Below are 22,431 nucleotides of genomic sequence, written 5' to 3'. Positions count from 1 at the left end.
GGAGTTGAGTCTCTAGTCAAGTCTTATTTAGGCCAAAAGGAAGAAAGGGGCTCAGTGAATTTGGTATCAGTCTTCAAAGGAGGGATGTGAAGTGTGAGATGTAATTCTCAGTGCTTGCATTGTGATGTTTAAAATGCCCTGCCCCTGATTTAAGGGAAGAAGCCCTAATTTTGCAGCACCTTCTGAGAATCTGTGTGCTCTGGAAGTTGAACTGAATTTGAGACAACCTCTGAAAAGGGAAAGTATCCCTATTTTATGAAGTTGGAGCCATCTGACAGGCTCACAGATAATGCCAGTGGGAAATCTGTGCCTCAGAACCTGCTCATGTTGCTCCATTGCCCTCCCTAACCAAACTGACATCTTAGGAAATAGTGAAAACAAACAATCCCTGAGTAGTGTGAACTTGGCAGGAGCTGATTTTTGGGGCACTGATTCTCGTGAGCTTTGGCTCACTCTGGGATTGATGATGTTTTTGTTATGTGATGGTTTGGGTGTTCCCCACCCCCCCACACTTAAGAAAATCCCCCAGACTAGACTCAGTGGCTGGAAATCAAAGAATGAAGCTTTATCTTTGCACCTTAGCACAAGATACAAGCAGGTATCTACAGGAGCTACAGCTATAGACAGCAACAGACAAGTTAAAAGTAATACAGAAACACAACAGCCCTCCCAGAAACCTGAGTCCCCAGGAGGGCCTCCCAACCACCCTTCCACCTCCTTTCCACCCCTCTAACTTACCCCAGACTTTGCCTTGTGTTCAAGGTGAGTCTGAGGATCAGCCAGGGGGGTTAGGAAGCAGAAGGATTAGTTAAGCAAGCTAGGGAGAGAAGTGAGGCAGCCAGAAGCCAGAGAGCAACTCTTATCTATGTTTGTGTTCTTGTTCTTAGCCATCTCAGCAAGCCCATGAGTGCAGCAGCCATCACCACTGTTTCCTTTTCACCACCTAGCAGCTAATTCTTCTCACCAAAATATCCCAGCTGGGCTCAGACTAGCACATGTTAAGTAAATGTTTGTGCCATTCGTTCTTTGAGGGTAATCAACAGCTCAGTAAAGCTGGGAAGTCAGCTTGTTTGTGTTCAGCATACATGTCTGAGTTTTGCTTCCTTCAGTAATTGACAGCCATCTTTCAGTTAAACCACACCAGGAGAATCTGCACCACCCTCTTTTTACTGCCCTTATTTAATTGAATGTAAGGTGTGGTGAAGTGGAGAAAATCTTAATTCCACAGCAAATCACAGTCATGGCTTCTCATTTAGTAAGGTTTAGCTGTGAAAGTGGAGGTGTAATAGTTATCTCCCTAAGAACATCAATAAACAGTTGCTTTTATAACACTAATTATACCACAAACACCTTTAAAAGAAGATTTAGAGTCTCAGTTCACAAGGCAAGAGGAGAGAAATCAATGCACACACTTGGACAGGTGCATCCCACAGGGCAACTTGCAGTCCTGCTAGTCATAGAATCATAGAACCATACAGTGAGGTTTGGAAGGGACCTCAGAGATCACAGGCTCACAGGATGTTAGGGATTGGAAGGGACCCAAGGAGATCATTGAGTCCAACCCCCCTGCCAGAGCAGGACAATGCTATCTAACAGATCACAGAGGAACACATCCAGACAGGCCTTGAAAGGCTCCAGAGAAGGAGACTCCACAATCTCTCTGGGCAGCCTGTGCCAGTACTCTGGGACCCTTACAGGAAAGAAGTTCCCCTTTGTGTTGAGCTGGAACCTCCTGTGCTGCAGCTTACACCCATTGCTCCTTGTCCTATCCCAGGGAGCAGTGAGCAGAGCCTGTCCCCCACTCCTGAGCAGCCTCAGATACTTATAAACATTTATCAAATCCCCTCTCAGTCTTCTCTTCTCCAGACTAAGCAGCCCCAGGTCCCACAGCCTCTCATCAGCCATGCCCTTCAGTGCCCTCATCATCCTCATAGCCCTGTGCTGGATCCTCTCCAGCAGATCCCTGTCCCTCTTCAACTGGGGAGCCCAAAACTGAACACAATATTCAAGATGAGGTCTCAGCAGGGCAGAGCAGAGGGGAAGGAGAACCTCCCTTGATCTGCTGGACACACTCTTCCTAATACACCCCAGGATCCCCTTGGCCTTCTTGGCCACAAGGGCACATTGCTGTGCCATGGGTAACTTGTTAGACACCAGGACCCCCAGGTCCCTCTCCACAGGGCTGCTCTCCAGCAGTCACCTCCCAGCCTGTACTGCTGCAGTTTATTATTCCTCCCCAGGTGCAGGACTCTGCACTTGTCCTTGTTCAACCTCATCTGGTTCCCTTGTGCCCATCTCTGTCTGCCCAGGTCTCTGGATGGCAGCACAGCCTGCAGCTGGATCAGCCAAGCCTCCCAGCTTGGTGTCATCAGCACTCTGTGCCCTCATCAATGTGATTGATGAAGATGTTGAACAGGACTGGCTCCAGAACTGATGTGGGGGGGGACACCACTAGTCACAGCTCTCCAGCTGATCATCTACTCCTTCCTCCCCACCATGGGCAGGGACACCTCTCAACTAGGCTTGGCTGCTCAAAGCCTCATTCAGCCTGGCCTTGAACACCTCCAGGGACCAGACATTCTAAGCATGCACTCCAGGAGCATAATACTGGAGCATACTGGAACATAACCTGATGCCCAACCCACTCTGGTGCCCAGTTTCTTTCCAAGAGAAGCTAGGAAATGGAGAGTCTAAGAGAGGGCAGAATTTATATGCTTCAAGGTCCCAAAAGAATACAGTGAAAACTCACTTGGAAGTGCCCCTGGATTTCACAGTACTAACAGCAACCCTAAAACCTGTGGATTTGGTGGGCCACTTGTCATTAAAACATTTACTTAGGTAGGTCTGGGACTAATTTTGTGCTAGGTGTGTAGAACTGAACCCTGGCATCTCTCTCTGATGATCAGTTTGAGTTGGGAGACTGTCATCTGCAGACACTTAGTACCCATGTCAAACTTGGCATTATTAATACCTCTTTTATTTCAAGGAGCTTGATTCCTCTTAATAGCAACCTAGCCTTCCAGTTGCCTGGCTTGGCAGCCACAGCCTTGTTCACAAGCATCAATCATTGAGTATTTGCTCCTAGAGAGCTAAAGGACATGTGCCAATTGTACTGTGAAGCCTCCAAACATCATTTGTGACACACTCAGAAATGCCCATCGATTCCTAATCCATTTAACTGCTGGGGTTTTGTTCCTCCCCTAGGATCAATCTAGATGATTTACCTTGAAACACTGGCAGCACAATGGCATCTTTCTAGCATTACAGGATTTCTAGTGTTCTTAGTAGAGATTTACAGCAGCAGGCAAGATATTTGCTTTGGCAACTGCACCATAATTCTGGTGCCTGCAGTTCCCAGTACTTCAGAAGCATCCTAAGCAGATGTAACCAATCATTTTTTCCAGTGGGCTGGAAGAGAATTTATTATATTCCAGAATACCTTAGTTCTACAGGTGACAAGAAATGTCTTTGTTGATGATCAGGACCAGGCTATTGAGTCCAGCATCAGTAAGTTTGCAGATGACACCAAGCTAAGAGCAGCTGTGGAGCTGTTGGAAGGTAGGAGAGCCCTGCAGAGGGACCTGGACAGGCTGGATGGGTGGGCAGAGGCCAATGGGATGAGATTGAAGAAGGCCAAGTGCAGGGTTCTGCACTTTGGCCACAGCAACGCCAAGAAGAACTACAGGCTGGGGCCAGAGTAGCTGAGAGCAGGCAGGCAAAGAGGGAGCTGGGGGTGCTGGTAGAGAGTAGCTGAAGATGAGGCAGCAGTGCCCAGGTGGGCAGCAGAGCCAATGGCATCCTGGGCTGGCTCAGGAGCAGTGTGGGCAGCAGGACAAGGGAGGTTCTTGTGCCCCTGTGCTCAGCACTGCTCAGGCCACCCCTTGAGTGCTGTGTCCAGTTCTGGGCTCCTCAATTGCAGAGAGATGTTGAGGTGCTGGAAGGTGTCCAGAGAAGGGCAGCAAGGCTGGGGAGGGGCCTGGAGCAGAGCCCTGTGAGGAGAGGCTGAGGGAGCTGAGGGTGTGCAGCCTGCAGCAGAGGAGGCTCAGGGTAGAGCTCATTGCTGTCTGCAGCTCCCTGAAGGGAGGCTGTAGCCAGGTGGGGTTGGGCTCTTCTGCCAGGCAAGCAGCAAGAGAAGAAGGGGACACAGCCTGAAGTTGTGCTGGAGGAGGTCTAGGCTGGATGTGAGGAGGAAGTTGTTGTCAGAGAGAGTGATTGGCATTGGAATGGGCTGCCCAGGGAGGTGGTGGAGTCTCTGTGGCTGGAGGTGTTGAAGCCAAGCCTGGCTGGGGCACTTAGTGCCATGGTCTGGTTGACTGGCCAGGGCTGGGTGCTAGGTTGGGCTGGGTGAGCTTGGAGGTCTCTTCCAACCTGGCTGATTCTATGATTCTATGATTCTATGACTCTTTCCCAGTGCTGGTCCTTACTTGGAGCTCTAATAAATTTCTAATTAATTTCTCATCCTTTTCTCTTGAGCAATTTCCCCTGCAGCATCAAGGGAGCTTAGCTAAATGCAGAACCATAGTTACAACAACTCAAAACTAAATTAGCTAATATAGTGGGTGTGGCTGCTCACTTAATGTCCCTTTAATTGGCTTTACCTCTGCTCTTTATTTCATCCTGTAAGTACAGGGCTTCAGATTTATAAGAACTAAGCCTTTAAAAACATAGGGCCAAGTTTATTATAGGCTGGAAGGTGACTGCTGGAGAGCAGCCCTGTGGAGAGGCACCTGGGGGTCCTGGTGGCTAACAAGCTCCCCATGGCACAGCAATGTGCCCTTGTGGCCAAGAAGTCCAGTGGGATCCTGGGGTGTATTAGGAAGAGTGTGTCCAGCAGATCAAGGGAGGTTCTGCTCCCCCTCTGCTCTGCCCTGCTGAGACCTCATCTTGGATACTGTGTTCAGTTTTGGGCTCCCCAGTTGAAGAGGGACAGGGACCTGCTGGAGAGGGTCCAGCAGAGGGCTACGAGGATGATGAGGGGACTGGAGGGCATGGCTGAGGAGAGGCTGAGGGCCCTGGGGCTGCTTAGTCTGGAGAAGAGAAGACTGAGAGGGAATTTGATGAATGTTTATAAGTATCTAAGGGCTGCTCAGGAGTGGGGGACAGGCTCTGCTCACTGCTGCCTGGGATAGGACAAGGAGCAATGGGTGTAAGCTGCAGCACAGGAGGTGCCAGCTCAACACAAGGGGGAACTTCTTTCCTGGAAGGGTCCCAGAGCACTGGCACAGGCTCCCCAGGGAGGTTGTGGAGTCTCCTTCTCTGGAGCCTTTCAAGGCCTGTCTGGATGTGTTCCTCTGTGACCTGTGTTAGATAGCATTGTCCTGCTCTGGCAGGAAGATTGGACTCGATGATCTCCTTGGGTCCCTTCCAACTCCTAACATCCTGTGAGTCTGTGATTTGTATCTTACAAAGCATCTTGCCACAACAGTGCTGATGCCTCAAGTTTGGTTGTAGCTGGATTAACACCCAGAGAGGTACCTGGCAAAGACATAAACCAGGAGAGTTGTTTACATAATTGAATTAGACAAAATGGGAGTCTAAAGTGTTTGGTGTGTCTCAGATAAACCTGATTTAGCAGCATTTGACAGCACACTGTACCACAGGCACCTCAGAGGTGTCTTGCTGTTGCAAGTGATGCAGTGCAGAGTTTGTGGCAGAACCCACCCTATGGCGCTGGGAGTAAGTCTCACTCATTAGCTCTGTGTAACACAGCTGATTCTCCTTCTGAAGTAAGAGGCCCCCAGACCAAGTTTTGGAGAGAGTTTTTGGCATTCCTATGGTCATTTCAGCTCCTTTCCTGAGCTGAAAGGTTTTGGATGTCCCTTCCCAATCCCCTGCACATCTAACCTACTTGCACAGCCCCTAAAGAGATGTATTGGAGCAAAAGTGTGTTATTTTAGCACAGCAGGGGATGGTAAAGTCTCAAGTTGTGCCAGGGTAGGTCTAGGCTGAATGTTAGGAGGAAGTTCCTCACAGAGAGAGTGATTGGCATTGGAATGGGCTGCCCAGGGAGGTGGTGGAGGCACTGTCCCTGGAGGTGTTCAAGAAAAGCTTGGATGAAGCACTCGGTGCCATGGTCTGGTTGACTGGCTAGGGCTGGGTGCTAGGTTGGACTGGCTGAGCTTGGAGGTCTCTTCCAACCTGGTTGATTCTATGATTCTATGATTCTATGATTCTATGATTCTATGTAGTGTAATATTCACCCCAGTTTTTGGCTGTGGAGTGTACCAGCCCAGGTAAATAATTGATTGTCCCTTTGCCCATTTGTGTCTGCCCTGTGTGTGTGGAAAAACACAGAAGGGAATCAGAACAGAGGCTGTCCTTTAGACACAGGATGTGTTCACAGCCTACAGACATTTCTTCTGTCATCTTTGCAAGCATTAATTGTTTTCTGGGGGGGGGTTGGGGGGAGGAGGATAAAGCTAAGGCACTGAGTAGGTGCTAAACGCTGGTGGTGTGCTGTGACTGCATTTGAGTCTGTCTGCCAACACAAAGAATTTGCTGACAACGGGGAGAGCCTGATCCTAAGAACCTAACCAACATCTAGCCTCCCAAAACTAAATTCTCCCCATGTAGCACAGGTAAAACACCTCACCCAGGTGAGTCAAGATGAGGTAGTGAAAGGGCAGCTGTAGTGGGGGGATGGAGAGTTAAGATGAAAGCCTTTGGAGGTCAGATGAGCTCTGCTCTATTACCTGCTTAAGCTTCAGCTTCCGACGTTCCTTCAAATTGCAGGAACAGACAAGTGGGTTTGGAGGCTCAGTGTAACTGTAGGTCCATAATACTACTTTAATCTATTTCTTTTTGGAAAGGAGGGAAGAGCAAAGCAGAGAAAAGAAACTGTGCAAGGTGTTTGACAACAAAGAGTTCAGGGAACTTGGAGCTCTTTGAGGGTCAATTAGCCAGAAAATGCGCTAAAGACTACGTGCTCTGTTGGATTACTGGCCAAAGAATTGCCCCAAAGCAACCAAAGTGGCCCTGCTCCCTGAATGCAGAGGCAATTACAGAGCTGGAGGACGTGCTGCAAAAGCTTTAATTAAAGGTGTTACTTCTACATCGCTGAGCACTGCAAATTAAATTCTTGCTTACAGCCACAAGAAGTAGCTTTTGTCTTTTCCTTGCACGCAGTACGTAAGACCTGAGCAGCTCTGGCATCTCTCCTTTAGCAATGCCTATTGTGTTTCACCCCACCCCTTCTCCTAGCTACCACTTCTCACACAGATTTATTGAGAGGTGGATTTCCATTGCTAGACCATCTGGCTTCCTCTGGCATTGTGGAGGCCTCCATCAGCAAAGACAGTCATAGAATTGACCGTGTTGGAAGAGACCTCCAAGCTCAGATAGTCCAACCTAGCACCCAGCCCTAGACAATCAACCAGACCATGGCACTAAGTGCCTCAGCCAGGCTTGGCTTCAACACCTCCAGGCACAGAGACTCCACCACCTCCCTGGGCAGCCCATTCCAATGCCAATCACTCTCTCTGACAACAACTTCCTCCTCACATCCAGCCTAGACCTCCCCCAGCACAACTTCAGACTGTGTCCCCTTCTTCTGTTGTTGGTTGTCTGGAAGAAGAGCCCAACCCCACCTGGCTACAGCCTCCCTTCAGGTGGTTGTAGACAGCAATGAGCTCTGCCCTGAGCCTCCTCTGCTGCAGGCTGCACACCCCCAGCTCCCTCAGCCTCTCCTCACAGGGCTGTGCTCCAGGCCCCTCACCAGCTTTGTCACCCTCCTCTGGACACCTTCCAGCACCTCAACATCTCTCTTGACTTGGGGAGCCCAGAAGTGGACTCCAGCTAGATTTCAAGGTGAAGTTTGTCGAGGACCATTTGTGCACAGAGCAGAATGAAGAGCAGCAGTAATGTGTTATCCCAGAGAGGGATGCTGCAGGACACCACCGTTTTAAAATGAATTTTAATTCTCTGTGTACTTGATGCTACAATCACCCAGATCTGTAAGAGCAGCCTCTGAATACAACCACACCAACAGCAAATACAGCCTCTCCCCAGCACACCTACCCATGATGCTGCCTCCAGGTGTGCCTTAGCGGCCGCTTGGCCACCAAGAGCTTTTCTTCAACAGGACCATGCTCCTCACAGCCGTCCCCATCTTGATATGCCATACACAGAAACCCTCTGAGGAGAGGCTGAGGGAGCTGGGGGTGTGCAGCCTGCAGAAGAGGAGGCTCAGGGCAGACCTCATTGCTGTCTACTACTCCCTGAAGGGAGGCTGTAGCCAGGTGGGGTTGGGCTCTGCTGCCAGGCAAGCAGCAACAGAAAAAGGGGACACAGTCTGAAGTTGTGCCGGGGAAAGTATAGTCTGGATGTTAGGAGGAAGTTCTTCACAGAGAGAGTGATTGGCATTGGAATGGGCTGCCCAGGGAGGTGGTGGAGTCACCATCCCTGGAGGTGTTGAAGCCAAGCCTGGATGAGGCACTTAGTGCCATGGTCTGGTTGACTGGCTAGGGCTGGGTGCTAGGGTGGACTGGCTGAGCTTGGAGGTCTCTTCCAACCTGGTTGATTCTATGACTCCTGCTCAAAAGCTGCAGGTCACAGCTTGTGGGAAGATGGCCTCTGGACTGCTTTTGCCATGAAGGCTTTGTGGAAGCTTTAGAGCACAGGGCTTCACCTTATGGTGTGGCTCACTGCATCAAGGGAATAGTGCAGGCGTTTTCTGCTGGTGCCCCACATGTGCAAGCAGCAGGAGAACTTCCTTCATACAGCCTTGACTCTCTCTCCAGAGTTCTATACTTCAAGAACTGGCCCAATAGCCTAGTCCATGACACCAGTTTGGCTGCAAATATAAACCACCACTGCTGTCTGCTTGATGACACAGGTAACACAGAGCAGGGAAAAGTCCTTCTCCGGTTCCTGCTTGTTTCGAGGAATCCTCTGCTTTGCTTTTCTGCTCTGTAGGCTGCTCAGGTCCTCCTGCAACCCACAGCTGCTTCTCAAGATAGGGAGGTTCCTCTAAGGAAGTCCTCTTGTAATCAGAATCACAGATCATTAGGGGTTGGGAGGGACCTCAGGAGATCTAATCCAACCCCCCTGCCAGAGCAGAATCACCTGGAGTAGGTCACACAGGAGCGCATCCAGGTGGGTTTTGAATGTCTCCAGAGCAGGAGACTCCACAGCCTCTCTGGGCAGCCTGTCCCAGGGCTCTGCCTCCCTCACAGTGAATAAGTTTTCCCCTTATGTTCCCATGGAACCTCCTGTGCTCCAGCATGTCCTGTCGTTGGACATCACTGAGAAGAGCCTGGCTCCATCCTGCTGACACATGTTTGTAACCATCAGTGAGGTCACCCCTCAGTCTTCTCTTCTCCAAGCTAAAGAGACCCAGCTTCCTCAGAGCTTCCTCACAAGGCAGATGTGCCACTTCCTCAGACATCTCTGTGTCTCAGTGCTGGACTGTTTCAAGCAGTTCCACGTTCTTCTTGAACTGAGGGGTCCAGAACTGGACAGAATATTCCAGATGTGGCCTCACCAGGTCACAATAGAGGGGGAGGAGAACTTCTCTCAACCTACTAGCCAGAATCCTTCTAATAGACCCCAGGATGCCATTGACCTTCTTGGCATGAGGGCACATTGCTGGCTCATGGTCATCCTGCTGTCCACCAGAACTCCAAGATCCTTTTCCCCACACATGCTCTCCAGCAGATGAGTCCCCTGCCTGTACTGGTCCATGGGGTTGTTCTTTCCCAGATGGAAGCTTTCCAGTTTGGTGTCACCAGCAAACTTGCTGACCATGCAGTCTGTGCTCTCATTCAGCTCATCAGTGAACATACTGAATAGTACTGGTCCCAGTACCAGCTGCTGAGGGACTCCACTAGATACAGGCCTCCAGCTAGACTCTGTCTCATTGACCACAACTCTGACTTCAGCCACTTCACATCCACCTCACTGCGTGATCATCCAGAGCACACTTCTTGAGTTTAGCTCTGAGGATGCTATGGGAGATGGTGTGAAATAAACCACATCCCTTGCACTGCCATCATCCATCCACCTGGTTATGTCCTCATAAAAGGCTGTTGGGTTGGTTAAACGTGACTTCATCTTGGTAAAACTATGTTGACTGCTCCCAGTGACTTTCTTACTCTTGATTGGGCTGCCCAGGGAGGTGGTGGAGTCACCGTCCCTGGAGGTGTTGAAGAAAAGCCTGGATGAGGCACTTAGTGCCATGGTCTGGTTGACTGGCTAGGGCTGGGTGCTAGGTCGGGCTGGATGAGCTTGGAGGTCTCTTCTAACCTGGTTGATTCTGTGATTCTATGATGTGTGTAGGGGCAGCACCAAGGATAAGTTGCTCCATCACCTTTCCAGGGATGGAGGTGAGGCTGACTGGTCTGTAGTTACCTGGGTCCTCCTTCTTGCCTTTTTTGAGGACTGGAGTGACATTTGCTTTCCTCCAGTCCTCAGGCACCTCTCCTGCTCCCCAAGACTTACTAAAGAGGATGGAGAGTGGCCTAGCAGTGACCTCCACAGCTGCCTCAGCATCTGTGGGTGCATCCCATCAGGACCCATGGACTTGCATATGTCCATATTGCTCAACTGATCTCCGACCCAGTCCCCATCAGCCAAACAACCTCCTCTGTTATCCTGGCTTGCCCTGGGGTGTCAGGGCTCTGGGGCTCCTGAGGACAGTCTCGGCAGAGTAGACAGAGAGAAAGAAGGCATTCAGGAGCTCTGCCTTCTACTTACCCTCTGCCACATGAGCACCCACCTCACTCAGCAGTGGGCCTGCATTGCCTCCAGTGTTAGTTTTGTCTGCAGTGTGCTAAAGAAGCCCTTTCTGTTGTCCTTGACCTCTCTTGCCAGGTTTGACTCCAAGAAGGCCTTAGCTTTCCCAGTTGTCTCCCTACATCCTCTGGCAGGTCTTACACTCCTCCCCCCATGGCCAGCCCCTCCTTCCATGGGCTGTAGACTCTTCCTCCACTTGACTTTGCCCAGCAGCCCCTGTTTGACCTAGTGGGTCTCCTGGCTCCCTTTCTTCATCTCCTACTGGCTGGTTGCTGTTGGTCTCTCCCTCAAAGCACTCCCCCAGGCTGCAAGGTGCTTGTTTCTCTTTTCTCCCATTCCTGCAGATTTGCCATGTTTCTGATGAGTTTTTATCTGTTTCCTTTCCACTGACTGAGCTTTTTTTTGTCTGATGGTTACATCTGCTCCAAATTCGGGTACCCTGGCAGAGATACATGGACCAACAACACCCAGCCTCAGACATGAGCCAACCTCCTTCTCTTCCTATGTGTGTGGTCAGAGGAGGACTCACTACAACCTAAGGGAAGACCTTAGGCCCCCAGTCTGTGAGATGCAGCCTGGAGGCCCTTTTGGCAGGCAGGAGCATACTTTGAAGCACTCTGTAGTGCAGCCAATTATCATCATAATAGTTTCATTATTAAGCAGAGTTCATAAACTCTCTGTAAACCTGTTCCTCAGCTCACATTTCTTTGGTGGAAGAGCCAAGTGTTAGCTGGACAGATGGAGACCCTAAAGTTCTTAGCAGAGTCTTTCATTTCTGTTTGCTTATTGCCTGATCTCTTCCTGTCACAGAATCACACCCTGCAGTGCCATGTCAGCACAGCACCAGGCATGCTGCTGACTGTACTGCACAGGAACCAACGTTTCAGGGTTAGCTTAACCTCTCCAGAAATGGAGAGGTCACCTGCAGCTCCTGCTTCCTGTACTTTGGGGAGCTAAGGGTTCCCCACGACAATCATAGAATCATAGAATCAACCGGATTGGAAGAGACCTCCAAGATCATCCAGCCCAACCTAGCACCCAGCCCTATCCAATCAACCAGACCATGGCACTAAGTGCCCCATCCAGGCTTTGCTTCAACACCTCCAGGGACAGCGACTCCACCACCTCCCTGGGCAGCCCATTCCAATGCCAATCACTCTCTCTGCCAACAACTTCCTCCTAACATCCAGCCTAGACCTGCCCTGGCACAGCTTGAGACTGTGTCCCCTTCTTCTGTTGCTGCTTGTCTGGCAGAAGAGCCCAACCCCACCTGGCTACAGCCTCCCTTCAGGTAGTTGTAGACAGCAGTGAGCTCTGCCCTGAGCCTCCTCTTCTGCAGGCTGCACACCCTCAGCTCCCTCAGCCTCTCCTCATAGGGTTTGTGTTCCAGGCCTTTCACCAGACTGTGTTAATTATGTGCTTACCTTCTCACTGCAAGGAAGAATAAAGTCAAATAACATCAGAGTCTGCATTGGTTGAGGCAGAAAACATGGCTAAATGTCTAGCCCATGACTTGGAGCAGCACATTCAGAGGACACTGAAGATGTTTTTTCCTTTGGCTTCAGCCAAATCAGCAGCTTGTTGCACTCTCCACCTCTCTCCAGGTCGAGAGCCACCACCTCCCTTTTGGTGCTGATTCACTGATTCAGGTCACAGCTCATGTTGTGAAGCTGTACTGTAAGCTGCTGGCAAGAAAGGCTAAGATTTATTGGTAAGCTTCTAGCTAACATCACAGAGTGCCAGCATGGCAGGGGTTGGAAGGGACCTCTGGAGATCACCTACTCCAACTCCTTACTTCCAGATTAGATATGCTTCAGGAAAATGATGTGGGGTTGGAAAGGAGCCACCTGCTTGTCTAAACACAACTGTTTTCTGTGTAAACTCTAACACTGCACAGAATCCCAGCATGGTGGGAATTTTCAGCCCAGCCCCACTGCTAAAACAGGTTGCCCAGGCTTGGAATCTCTTCAGAGGAGACTCCACAGTCTCTCTGGGCAGCTTGCTCCAGGGCTCCTGCACCCTCACAAGAAAGAAGTTCTTCCTCATGTTCAGATGCAGCATGGGGTCCATCTCCCAGGTTCCACTTCGTGCCCATTGCCCCATCTTCTTGACCCTTTCATTGATCAGATCTCCTCTCAGTCTTCTCTTCTCCAGGCTAAACAGCCCCAGGTCTCTCAGCATTTCCTTGTCAGAGACACTTCAGTCCCCTCAGCATCTTTGTAGTCTCCCCTGGACTTTCTCCAGTAGCTCCCTGTCTCACTTGAACCAGGGAGCCCAGAACTAGACACAGTACTCCAAATGTGGCCTCCTTGGGGCAGAGTAAAGGGGCACAAGAACCTCCCTCAACCTTCTGGCCACACTTTTCATGCCATAATCATTAAGCCATGTCATAGAATGATAGAATCAGCCATGGAGCATCTCTCTGAGGAGGAAAGAGATGCTTGAGGCCATTTAGCCTGGAGAAGGCTGAGACTGCAATTTCTCAATGCTTGTCAACATCTAAGGGGCAGGGGGCAAGAGGATCATAGAATCATAGAATCAGTCAGGGTTGGAAAGGACCACAAGGATCAGCCAGTTCCAAAACCCCCTGCCATGGGCAGGGACACCCTACCCTAGAGCAGGCTGCACACAGCCTCAGCCAGCCTGGCCTCAAACACCTCCAGCCATGGGGCCTCAACCACCTCCCTGGGCAACCCATTCCAGCCTCTCACCACTCTCCTGCTCAACAACTTCCTCCCAACATCCAGCCTGACTCTCCCCACCTCCAGCTTTGCTCCATTCCCCCCAGTCCTGTCACTCCCTGACAGCCTCAAAAGTCCCTCCCCAGCTTTTTTGGAGCCCCCTTCAGATGCTGGAAGGCCACAAGAAGGTCACCTGGGAGCCTGCTCTGCTCCAGACTGCACAGCCCCAACTCTTTCAGTTTCCAGTATAGTGTCATGAAGTGCCACCAGCTTTTGACATCTGTCCCAAGTCCATGCTATTCATTTCAGTGCAAGGGAGCATCTAATGAAGTTACCCTTGGAGGGAAGGTCACTAGTGGTGGGACATGAGGCTTCAAGTCCTTTTGCCAGCTGTCCACCTAACTGCTGCCTGGGCGACTGAGAGCTGATGGTGCTGATTTCTTCTGCCTGAAAGCAGAATGTGGTTTGACACAGTGGGAAGCAGCACAGATCTTGGAAACTGCCTTTGACAGACAGACTGAGCACAGTATTATTTTAGACCCCAGCCAGATGTCTCCAAGTTTAACACCAGTTAAATCTCATGATATAATTTGGTCTAGATGTGCCAGAAGATAAAGTGACTTTCCCAAGCAGCTCAGAGCAGACACGTCAGACTCCCAGCTCTGTAGCTAACCCTAATGACAAAGCTCTTGTTTCCTATCACTCTGGGGGGATTACCATGCCCACACTATTAACTGCTGTGTGGTTCTTGCTCTTGGACCAGCTGAAGCTCACAGGCAAGTTTCTAGAAGAGTGCTGCAGAGTGCTGCTCCCATCCCCAGCACAGCAGCAGCTCTGAAGTCGCAAACAGGAAAGCCTTCACTGCTAATGGCAAGGGGACTTTATTTTCAGGCTGTGCTTTCCCCCACAGTCTGCAGTGATCTCTGTGTGTGACATTAGTTTCTCTCCTAAATTTGCTCTGCCAGGTTTTGTTTTGAGGAGTGCAGCTCGGCAGTGGCACATGTCTGTGTGGAGTCCTGTGCCACTCGCATCCAGGACCTGGTTGTTTTGCACGCCCAGTGTAGGTAGTTGGTTTGCCCTGATTGCTTAGAGGAGTGATTTAGAAGCTACTGGTTCTGAGTACCTTTGAACCAGCCTTTAGGAGCTGTTCCTGTGATGGTTTACTGCTGCCATCAGAGTTCAGCAGGCAGCCAGAATTGAAGCACGTGGTTAATTTGCAGCAAGTAGGGTAAGAAAAAGACCTAAGTGCTGTTCTTGTAGCTGCAAGTTATAACTACAAACCTCACAGGAGAAGGAGGTCTTCAGTGAACTCTCTCCATTGGGGAGCTAATAAAGAAACTATCTCTGGGCTTGACTGCTGCTTATCATGTAAATGCTCCTGAGGTTTGAGGTTAATTTGGGTCTTTATTGCCTTTTTCAAACAACTCCTTGTAAATGTAGTATAAAGTCCTGGGCATTCGAAGCAACCAGAGAGCAAGTTAGGATTAACTCCCACTCTGCTCTGCCCTAGTGAGGCCACATCTGGAGTACTGTTTCCAGTTCTGGCTCCCCAGCTGAGGCTAGACAGGGCACTACCAGAGAGATTCCAGGGAACTGAACCATCTCTGTCAGGAGGAAAGGCTGATAGACCTGGGACTGCTTAGCCTGGAGAGGACTGAGAGGGTACTTATTGGTGCTTGTCAATATCTAAATAGTGGGGAGCAAGAGGATAGGGCCAGACTCTTTTCAGTGGTGCCCTATGACAGTGTGAGGGACAGTGTCAAACGAGCACAAACTGGAACCCAGGGAGTTCCACTTAATGAAAGCTTCCTTTGCTGGGAGGGTGCTGAAGCCCTGGAGCAGATTGCCCAGAGAGGTTGTGGAGTCTTCTTCCCAGAAGAGTTTCAAAAGCTGCCTGGATATTGCAATCCTGTACAACCTCTGTAGGTGACCCTGCATTAGCAGGTGGGTTGGACTGGATGTTCCCCAGGGGTCCCTCCCACCCCCCACCACGCTGGGATTCTGTGAAATTCTTGCCAGCTTCTACACCATGCAGAGGATGCTGAAGGGCCATGTCAGGAGCAGGACATGAAACAAGCTCCTCTAAGTTCTTCATAGACAATTCAACTCCTTTTTGGTTTTTTTCCTTTGTTTTGTTTTGTTTTTAAACTCCTGAATAACATTTAAAGTTCAGGGCTTGGTCTGAGGAAAGAGGAAGATGATCTTTGGCTTCCTTTGAGCTCCTCGTTGTTCCACAGCTTTACAGTAACCCCCAGCAGCACTACAAGCTGGAGACAGAGTGACTGAGAGCAGCCAGGCAGAGAGGAAGCTGGGGGTGCTGGGAGAGAGTAGCTGAAGTTGAGGCAGCAGTGCCCAGGTGGGCACCAGAGCCAATGGCATCCTGGGCTGGCTCAGGAGCAGTGTGGGCAGCAGGACAAGGGAGGTTCTTCTGCCCCTGTGCTCAGCACTGCTCAGGCCACACCTGGAGTGCTGTGTCCAGTTCTTGGGCTCCTTAATTCAAGAGAGATGTTGAGGTGCTGGAAGGTGTCCAGAGAAGTGCAGCAAGGCTGGGGAGGGGCCTGGAGCAGAGCCCTGTGAGGAGAGACTGAGGGAGCTGGGGGTGTGCAGCCTGCAGCAGAGGAGGCTCAGGGCAGAGCTCATTGCTGTCTACGACTACCTGAAGGGAGGTTGTAGCCAGGTGGGGTTGGGTTCTGCTGCCAGGCAAGCAGCAACAGAAGAAGGGGACAGAGTCTCAAGCTGTGCCAGGGGAGGTCTAGGCTGGATGTGAGGAGGAAGTTGTTGTCAGAGAGAGTGATTGGCATTGGAATGGGCTGCCCAGGGAGGTGGTGGAGTTGCTGTCCCTGGAGGTGTTGAAGCCAAGCCTGGATGGGGCACTTAGTGCCATGGTCTGGTTGATTGGCCAGGGCTGGGTGCTAGGTTGGACTGGATGAGCTTGGAGGTCTCTCCCAACCTGCCTGATTCTATGATTAAACTGCTTACAAGCTCCTCTCCAGATGAGGACCATAGGTTGTTTCTGATTGTGTGACATACATTCAAGTGTGACATGCTTGCTTAGCCCTTAGATGACAGCAAGCTGCATTTCCTTAGAGCAAGGTGAGACACCTTGAGGTGTTACACAGCCTAAAGCCTGACAAAGGTCTTCATCCCAGTAGCCCCCTGCCTCCACTGGTGTGTGTAAATTTCTGTCAGTTGCAGGAGTAACTCAGCCAAAGCGACCACGGTGTGAGAAGTGCCTGCACCTTGGGCTCTGTGGTGTGTTTTGAACTCGAAGTGTTTCCTCATTCTCTACCAGTCATGAAAACTTAATGCGAGGCAGCCAGAGCCCCTTCTCGGCGGCTCAGCACACTTTGGTACTGGGAGCTTTCTGCTCCATGGCAAATGCCTATTGACTTCTCTGGCCCACAGAAATACTGATTTTCCTCTCCCTTTCTTCACAGGCTCTGCTTTCTTTCCTGGTCGCTGTGCTGAGATCTTTGTCAGAGGTCAGAGCATTGGGAAACTCGGGGTCTTACACCCCGATGTTATCACCAAGTTCGAGCTCACCATGCCGTGCTCTGCCCTGGAGATCAATATTGAGCCCTTCATCTGAAGACAGGACTTTTATCCTCCTGCAGCCATCCACTGGCACATGTGGCACACGCAGCACCCTCTGCTCTTTAGTCCTCCTCCGTGGAGGGCATCCCCTTTGAGCTTTCGTGTCCCCATAAACCAGAAACGCCCTGGGTAAATACGTCCCTTAGAGTACAGTGTGGCTGGGCTCTGCTGCAGCCCAGCCCAGCCCCTGCCCTCGCTGCTTTGAGGAGGGGAGGGGGAGAAACGAGCTGGGTAAAAGCCCAGCCTTTCAGGAGAGAAATGCAATGGCAGAGCACATGATTCGTTTTCAAAATCAGCAATGTTCCCCAGACACAGCTTCATACTGTAACTGATTACGGCTGCATAACAGGAATCTCATTCTTCCCTTATTGCATGAAATAAGATAATTGATTAGAGCAAATGTTGAGCGAATGTGAGCAGAACTAAGGAGCTGAGCTTTTGCTCTGTACGGTTGTCATGTGCTCAGCGATGGCGGGGGGAGGAAAATAAACTTGTTTCATGAAAACCAGAGCTATTTGGTAAGCAAGATGTGTGTAATATCTGCTTCCCTGCGCCAGACATAACTGTCGAGCCTTTATCATTCTGCCTTCGGGAGGGGGAGGGGGGGCGGAATTGCCTTTTGTCATGGTTGATGTCAGCCTGGTGGGTTTTGAAGCTCCAGACCAAATTGGGGAAATGCATTTCAGAGCATACGCCAGCGAGCTTCGCATGAGGAGCTGACAAATATCAAAGCCTGTGTCGGAGGGAGGCTGGCATGTGTGCCTGCCCCGCGGCGCTCACGGAGCCCGCCGCCGGCGTCCTGCAGCCCAGCTGCGCCGCGGGGACCCTGCAGGCAGCGCTCCGCCCCTGCCGCTTCCCTGGCCGCTCTGCCCCGGCCGTGCCTGGGAGCCGCTGCTGGCTCAGGCTGTTCCTTGGCGGTGGCTGGCTGGCAGCCGCTGCGCTGCAGCCGGGCGCGGTGTGGCTGCAGCCTGGCAAGCAGAGGCTGCCTGCGGCTCGGCGCTGCCCGGCGCAGCCTGCCGGGGGTGACGTCACCGGCTGGGTGCCCAGCCCCAGCCGCTGGAGCAGGCTGAGGAAGCTGCTGGCCCTCATCTGCGCCGCTGCCGCTGCTGGGGATGCAGGCTGACAGCCAGGAGGCATTGGGCTGGCACAGCAGGGCTCGTTTCTGTTGTGACGGTCAGGTAGCCTCTGAGCCCAGGAGGAGGCTGACCAAGAGTGGACGCAGAAGCACGGCATCATCAGCTGGTTTGGTGGGAAGGGACACTGACAGGTTACTTAGCCCAGCCCTTTCCTTGCAGTAACCTGGGACATCTTCAGCTAAAGCAGGATGCTCAGAGTCCTGGCCACTTGTGCAACCTGGGCCAGTGCATCACCACTCTCAGTTTAAAGCAATTCTGCTTTTTATCTGCTCTGAATCTCCCCTGTTCTAGTTTAAAGTCATCACCCTTTGCCCCTCTAAAAGGTCTGTTCCCATCTTGCTTGTAGGCTCCTTTTGGTACTGAGCGGTTGCTAAAAGGTCTCCCTGGGGCCTTCTCCAGGCTGAACAGCCCCAGCTGGCTGAGGGTTTTCATCAGAGCAGAGGGGTTCAGCCCTTGGGTCACCTTCATGGGCTCCTCTGGACCTACTTCAGCAGGTCCATGTCTTTCTCGTGCTGAGGACAGCAGAGGTGATGGTGCTGGAGAAGGGTGCTGCAGTGATGACCTCATTGATAGGTGTAATGATGAGGGTGAGGTGAGCTCATGAGCTCGCATGTCTGTGCAGACCTCTGTCACTGGCCCCACGCTGGCTTTTCAGTGGTAGCCTGCTCCTGCTTGATAATTTGAACAGGTGGGAGGGCAAGAGGCGAAGCTTTTTGGAGCTAATGTGGTGTGGAAAAGGCACTGCAGTCACCCATCTGGAAACCCTCCGGCTCCCCCCGATGGAGTGCAGGCTTTAGCCACCCCTGCGTGAGGGACGGGAGATGAGAGCACAGCCGCAGCCTGGCGGTGCACAACTGACTCCAGCGCCCACCGAGAGGGAGAGAACTGCAGCTCACATTTCCAGGCCTGCTGAGGGATCAGGCAGCAGGACACAGCTCTCCGCGACGCCTGCAGAGCTGGCAGCGTGGGAAGCAAGCTGCGGCGCAGATGGGAGGCGTCAGCCCCCACTGCCTGTGGCTGTGTCAGGCGTGGGGCCGGGTGGCAGCGGGGCAGCTGCACGGCGCAGCAGAGGACAGGCAGCCACACCTGCACCCAGGGCACTGCTCTGCGCAGGGGTGCTGGCGCTTGGGGTGTCCCTGCTCCGTGGGTTACTGTCCCTTTGAGTGTAAGTGCTAGATTAGGTTGGGATTAAGGGCTCGAGCTGCAGCGGCTCCTAGCAGTCACTGCTCCTTTTTCATACCACTTGCTTGCCTATTGGTGGCTAAGTGCTCCAGAAGCAGGACATTGGCTTTGTCCTAAGGAATCACAGAATCACTTTGGTTGGAAGAGATCTTCAACAGCTAACCCAACACGGTGAGGTCACCACTAAACCATGTCCCTCAGCACCACATCTGCACAGCTTGGAACCTATGTCAGGGATGGTGACTCCACCACTGACCTGGGCAGCCTGTTCCAGGACTTGACAACTCTTTCAGGGCAGAAATTCTTCCTGATGTTGAGCCTAAACCTCTCTTGGTGAAACTTGAAGCCATTTCCTCTTGTTCTGTCAACTTGTTCCTTGGGAGAAGAGACCAAACCCCACCCCAGTATAACCTCCTTTGGGAAGTTGTAGAGAAAGAGGTGGTCTCACCTCGGTCTCCTTTTCTCCAGGCTAAACCACCCTCAATCACTCCTCAGAACTGTGCTGTAGACCTCTTGCCAACTCATTTGCTGTTCCCTGGACCTGCTCCAGCACATCAGTGTCCTTCTTGTAGTGAGGGACCCAAAACTGAACACAGTCTTTGAGGCTGAGCCTCACCAGTGCTGAGTACTCACTGCCATGCTCCCTAGAAATAGCATTAGCTAATAGAAGCAGAGGAAGAGAATTGAGAGCAAGTTTTAACACCCTCTTCAGAGCCACCAAGCCCTATCACTGCTAGCTGCGGTGCCAGCAGCCCTGCTGGGGCTGCTGTAGCTCTGCAACTCAGCCTTTGCTGTCCTGCAAAGGTGCTGACTTCTGAGTGCATGTGGAACATACTCTGAGCGCTCATCTTTTCCTTTGCTGGTTTGTTTGTGAGGAAGAGTTGGGTTTTTCACTAGTAGTCCCCAGCTCTGAATGACTTTTTGGCTACTTCTGCTGGCTGTGGGTATCAGATGATCTCTTGAGGTCTGACCACGACCACAGCAGGCTGGAGAGAAGGTGACAGGCCACAGCCCATTTTAATGCACTGTCCTGGTGGCTGCTGCATTCCATTCAGCCTCACCTCCATTCAGTACTGACTTCTGTGCTTGTCCTTGCTACAAAGGGGCTTTTCCAAACAGCAGAACCCCCGAGACCTGCCTGGCTCCAGCTCCTAGCCACAGGGCTCCACCCTTACAGGTCACTGCTGCCTTGCACAGAGGTGTTTAGGTAAAGGCAACACTTTGCACTGTTTCCATCTCCTGGCTGGTAGCAGCTCACTTGCAATTTAAATCATTCCAGGCTTGGCAGGTGAGTGTGGAATGGGCAGAAGCAACGGGTGCTGGCCATGGCCTCGGGCACACACAACACCTCTGACCGCTCAGCAACCTTGAAACTGAGCTGGGCGAGAGGGAGGGCGAGCAGGGTGAGAGCAGGGACAAGCAGCAGGACAGGGCCGCCGGCCACACGACAGCCAGCCTGGTCCCACGCAGGCAGCAGGGCAAGCACTGGGCTGCACCGCAGCAGGAGCTCCGCAGGTTGCAGCAAATGTGCAGCTCTGCCTAGAGCCTTCTCTTCTCCAGGCTGAACAACCCCAGCTCTCTCAGCCTGTCCTCACAGCAGAGAGGTTCCAGCCCCTGGATCACCTTTGTGGCCCCCTCTGGACTCACTGGGATGTGGATCGAAGCATAAAGGATTTAAATTAAACGAGGCAAATTCAGAACTTGCTTTGGGTTTTAATTCCTGCCAGGGGGTGGGAGAACATTTGGCTGCTGCCAGAGCAGCTGGAAGCCCAGCACACAGAGATGCTGCACCACAGGAAGCAGTCTGGATTGACACCACACTCTTGGAAAGCAGTTTGCAGGGTGAGCACCTCAGGAGGAGGCAGCCTCAATGCAGGACAGAGGGGACTGAGCTAAGAGTGAACTACATCTCCCCTGGCAGCATAGCAAATGACATTGAGGAAAAGATTGTCTTGGCAGCCCCACCCCAGCTAGAGAAGGCCATGAAATGAAGAGCTGGAGCTCTGGATACAGGATGGGACTGAGAAGTCAGCAGCCCAGGCTCCAAGGTTGATGCTCAGTACCTGGAAGCCATCTCCTGCCCCATGTTTTACTCTACATTCTGCGTGCACCTGTCCAAGAGGGGTGATCTGGTGCCCTTGTGTCACCGAGCACAGAACATGAGCAGCAACCTGGCCAAAGCACCTCCTTCCCTGCCATCACACTGGAGATGTAAGGCACCTGAACGGCAGGGGTGAAGAGGCAGGGGCGTTCTGAAAGCCACATGTCTTGGCAGTGAGGATCCAGCCCCTCACGTTCAGGAAGTACAGAAGGTGACATGTCTTACCTCAGCAGAGGACTTGCTTCTTCACACCTGGCCCTGCAGAAACACCTGCACTTCTCTGACCATCTCATGAGCTAAGCCTCAGCATGAAGCCCAGCAGAAAGCTGTGCTGGGTCCCACTTGGGCCACACCACTTGCAGGTGGAACATGTTGCTGAGGGCAGGACATGGCCACATCTGGTTTCAAACCCATCCTTGGCAAAAAGTAACCCCTGCCAGGCTCCTGAGTGAGCACAAACGAGGCTGTTCTGTCTGGGCTCTCCTGCTGTAATTGCATAGATTCCTTTCAAATCAAAGTTGCCTTCAAATTAACTGTTCAGTCTATTAGAGGGGAAGGATGTTCCAGGTGCCCAAGTGTCCCCCAGCACTACCAACAGGAAGAAATTCTTCACTGTAAGGGTGGTGAGACACTGGCCCTGGTTGCCCAGAGAGGTGGCAGATGCCTCATCCCTGGAAATACTCCAGGTCAGGTTGAACAGGGCTCTGAGCAGCCTGCTCCAGTTGAAGATATCTCTGTTGACTGCAGGAGGGTTGGACTAGATGACCCTCCAAGGGTTCTTCCAACCCAAACTTGTCAATGATGACAAGATAACTTGCATATTTTCATGGGCAAATGTTGCTGCTGAGCCCAGAGGAGCCAAATCTCGCAGGAAGACTGAGCTAGGGACAAGGGACCACCTTGTGAAGCGAGGTGGGCTGGGAAGCTGCTAGCACCACAGCTCATTCCCCTTACATCAACCATTTACAAGTGGCAGCAGAGGGCACAGAACGAACCAAGCAGCAGA

The 22,431-nt window shown here is 51.8% G+C and overlaps 1 protein-coding gene across 1 annotated transcript in view; it reads left to right on the top strand.

The window, feature by feature from the left end:
- The window catches only part of FARSB (phenylalanyl-tRNA synthetase subunit beta), a 68,198-nt gene extending 50,682 nt beyond the window's left edge, over nucleotides 1-17,516 (top strand). The window contains exon 17 of the mRNA XM_064152787.1: nucleotides 16,850-17,516. Coding sequence (XP_064008857.1) covers nucleotides 16,850-17,001 — 152 coding nt within the window. The 3' untranslated portion in view covers nucleotides 17,002-17,516. The remainder of the gene's footprint in view (nucleotides 1-16,849) is intronic.
- The last annotated feature ends 4,915 nt before the right edge of the window (nucleotides 17,517-22,431 follow it).

The sequence above is a fragment of the Pogoniulus pusillus genome, chromosome 13 (assembly GCF_015220805.1).
Source record: "Pogoniulus pusillus isolate bPogPus1 chromosome 13, bPogPus1.pri, whole genome shotgun sequence".
Lineage (NCBI taxonomy): Eukaryota > Metazoa > Chordata > Aves > Piciformes > Lybiidae > Pogoniulus > Pogoniulus pusillus.
The sequence above is the reverse complement of the archived record's forward strand: the minus strand, read 5'-3'. Positions and strand labels throughout refer to the sequence as shown.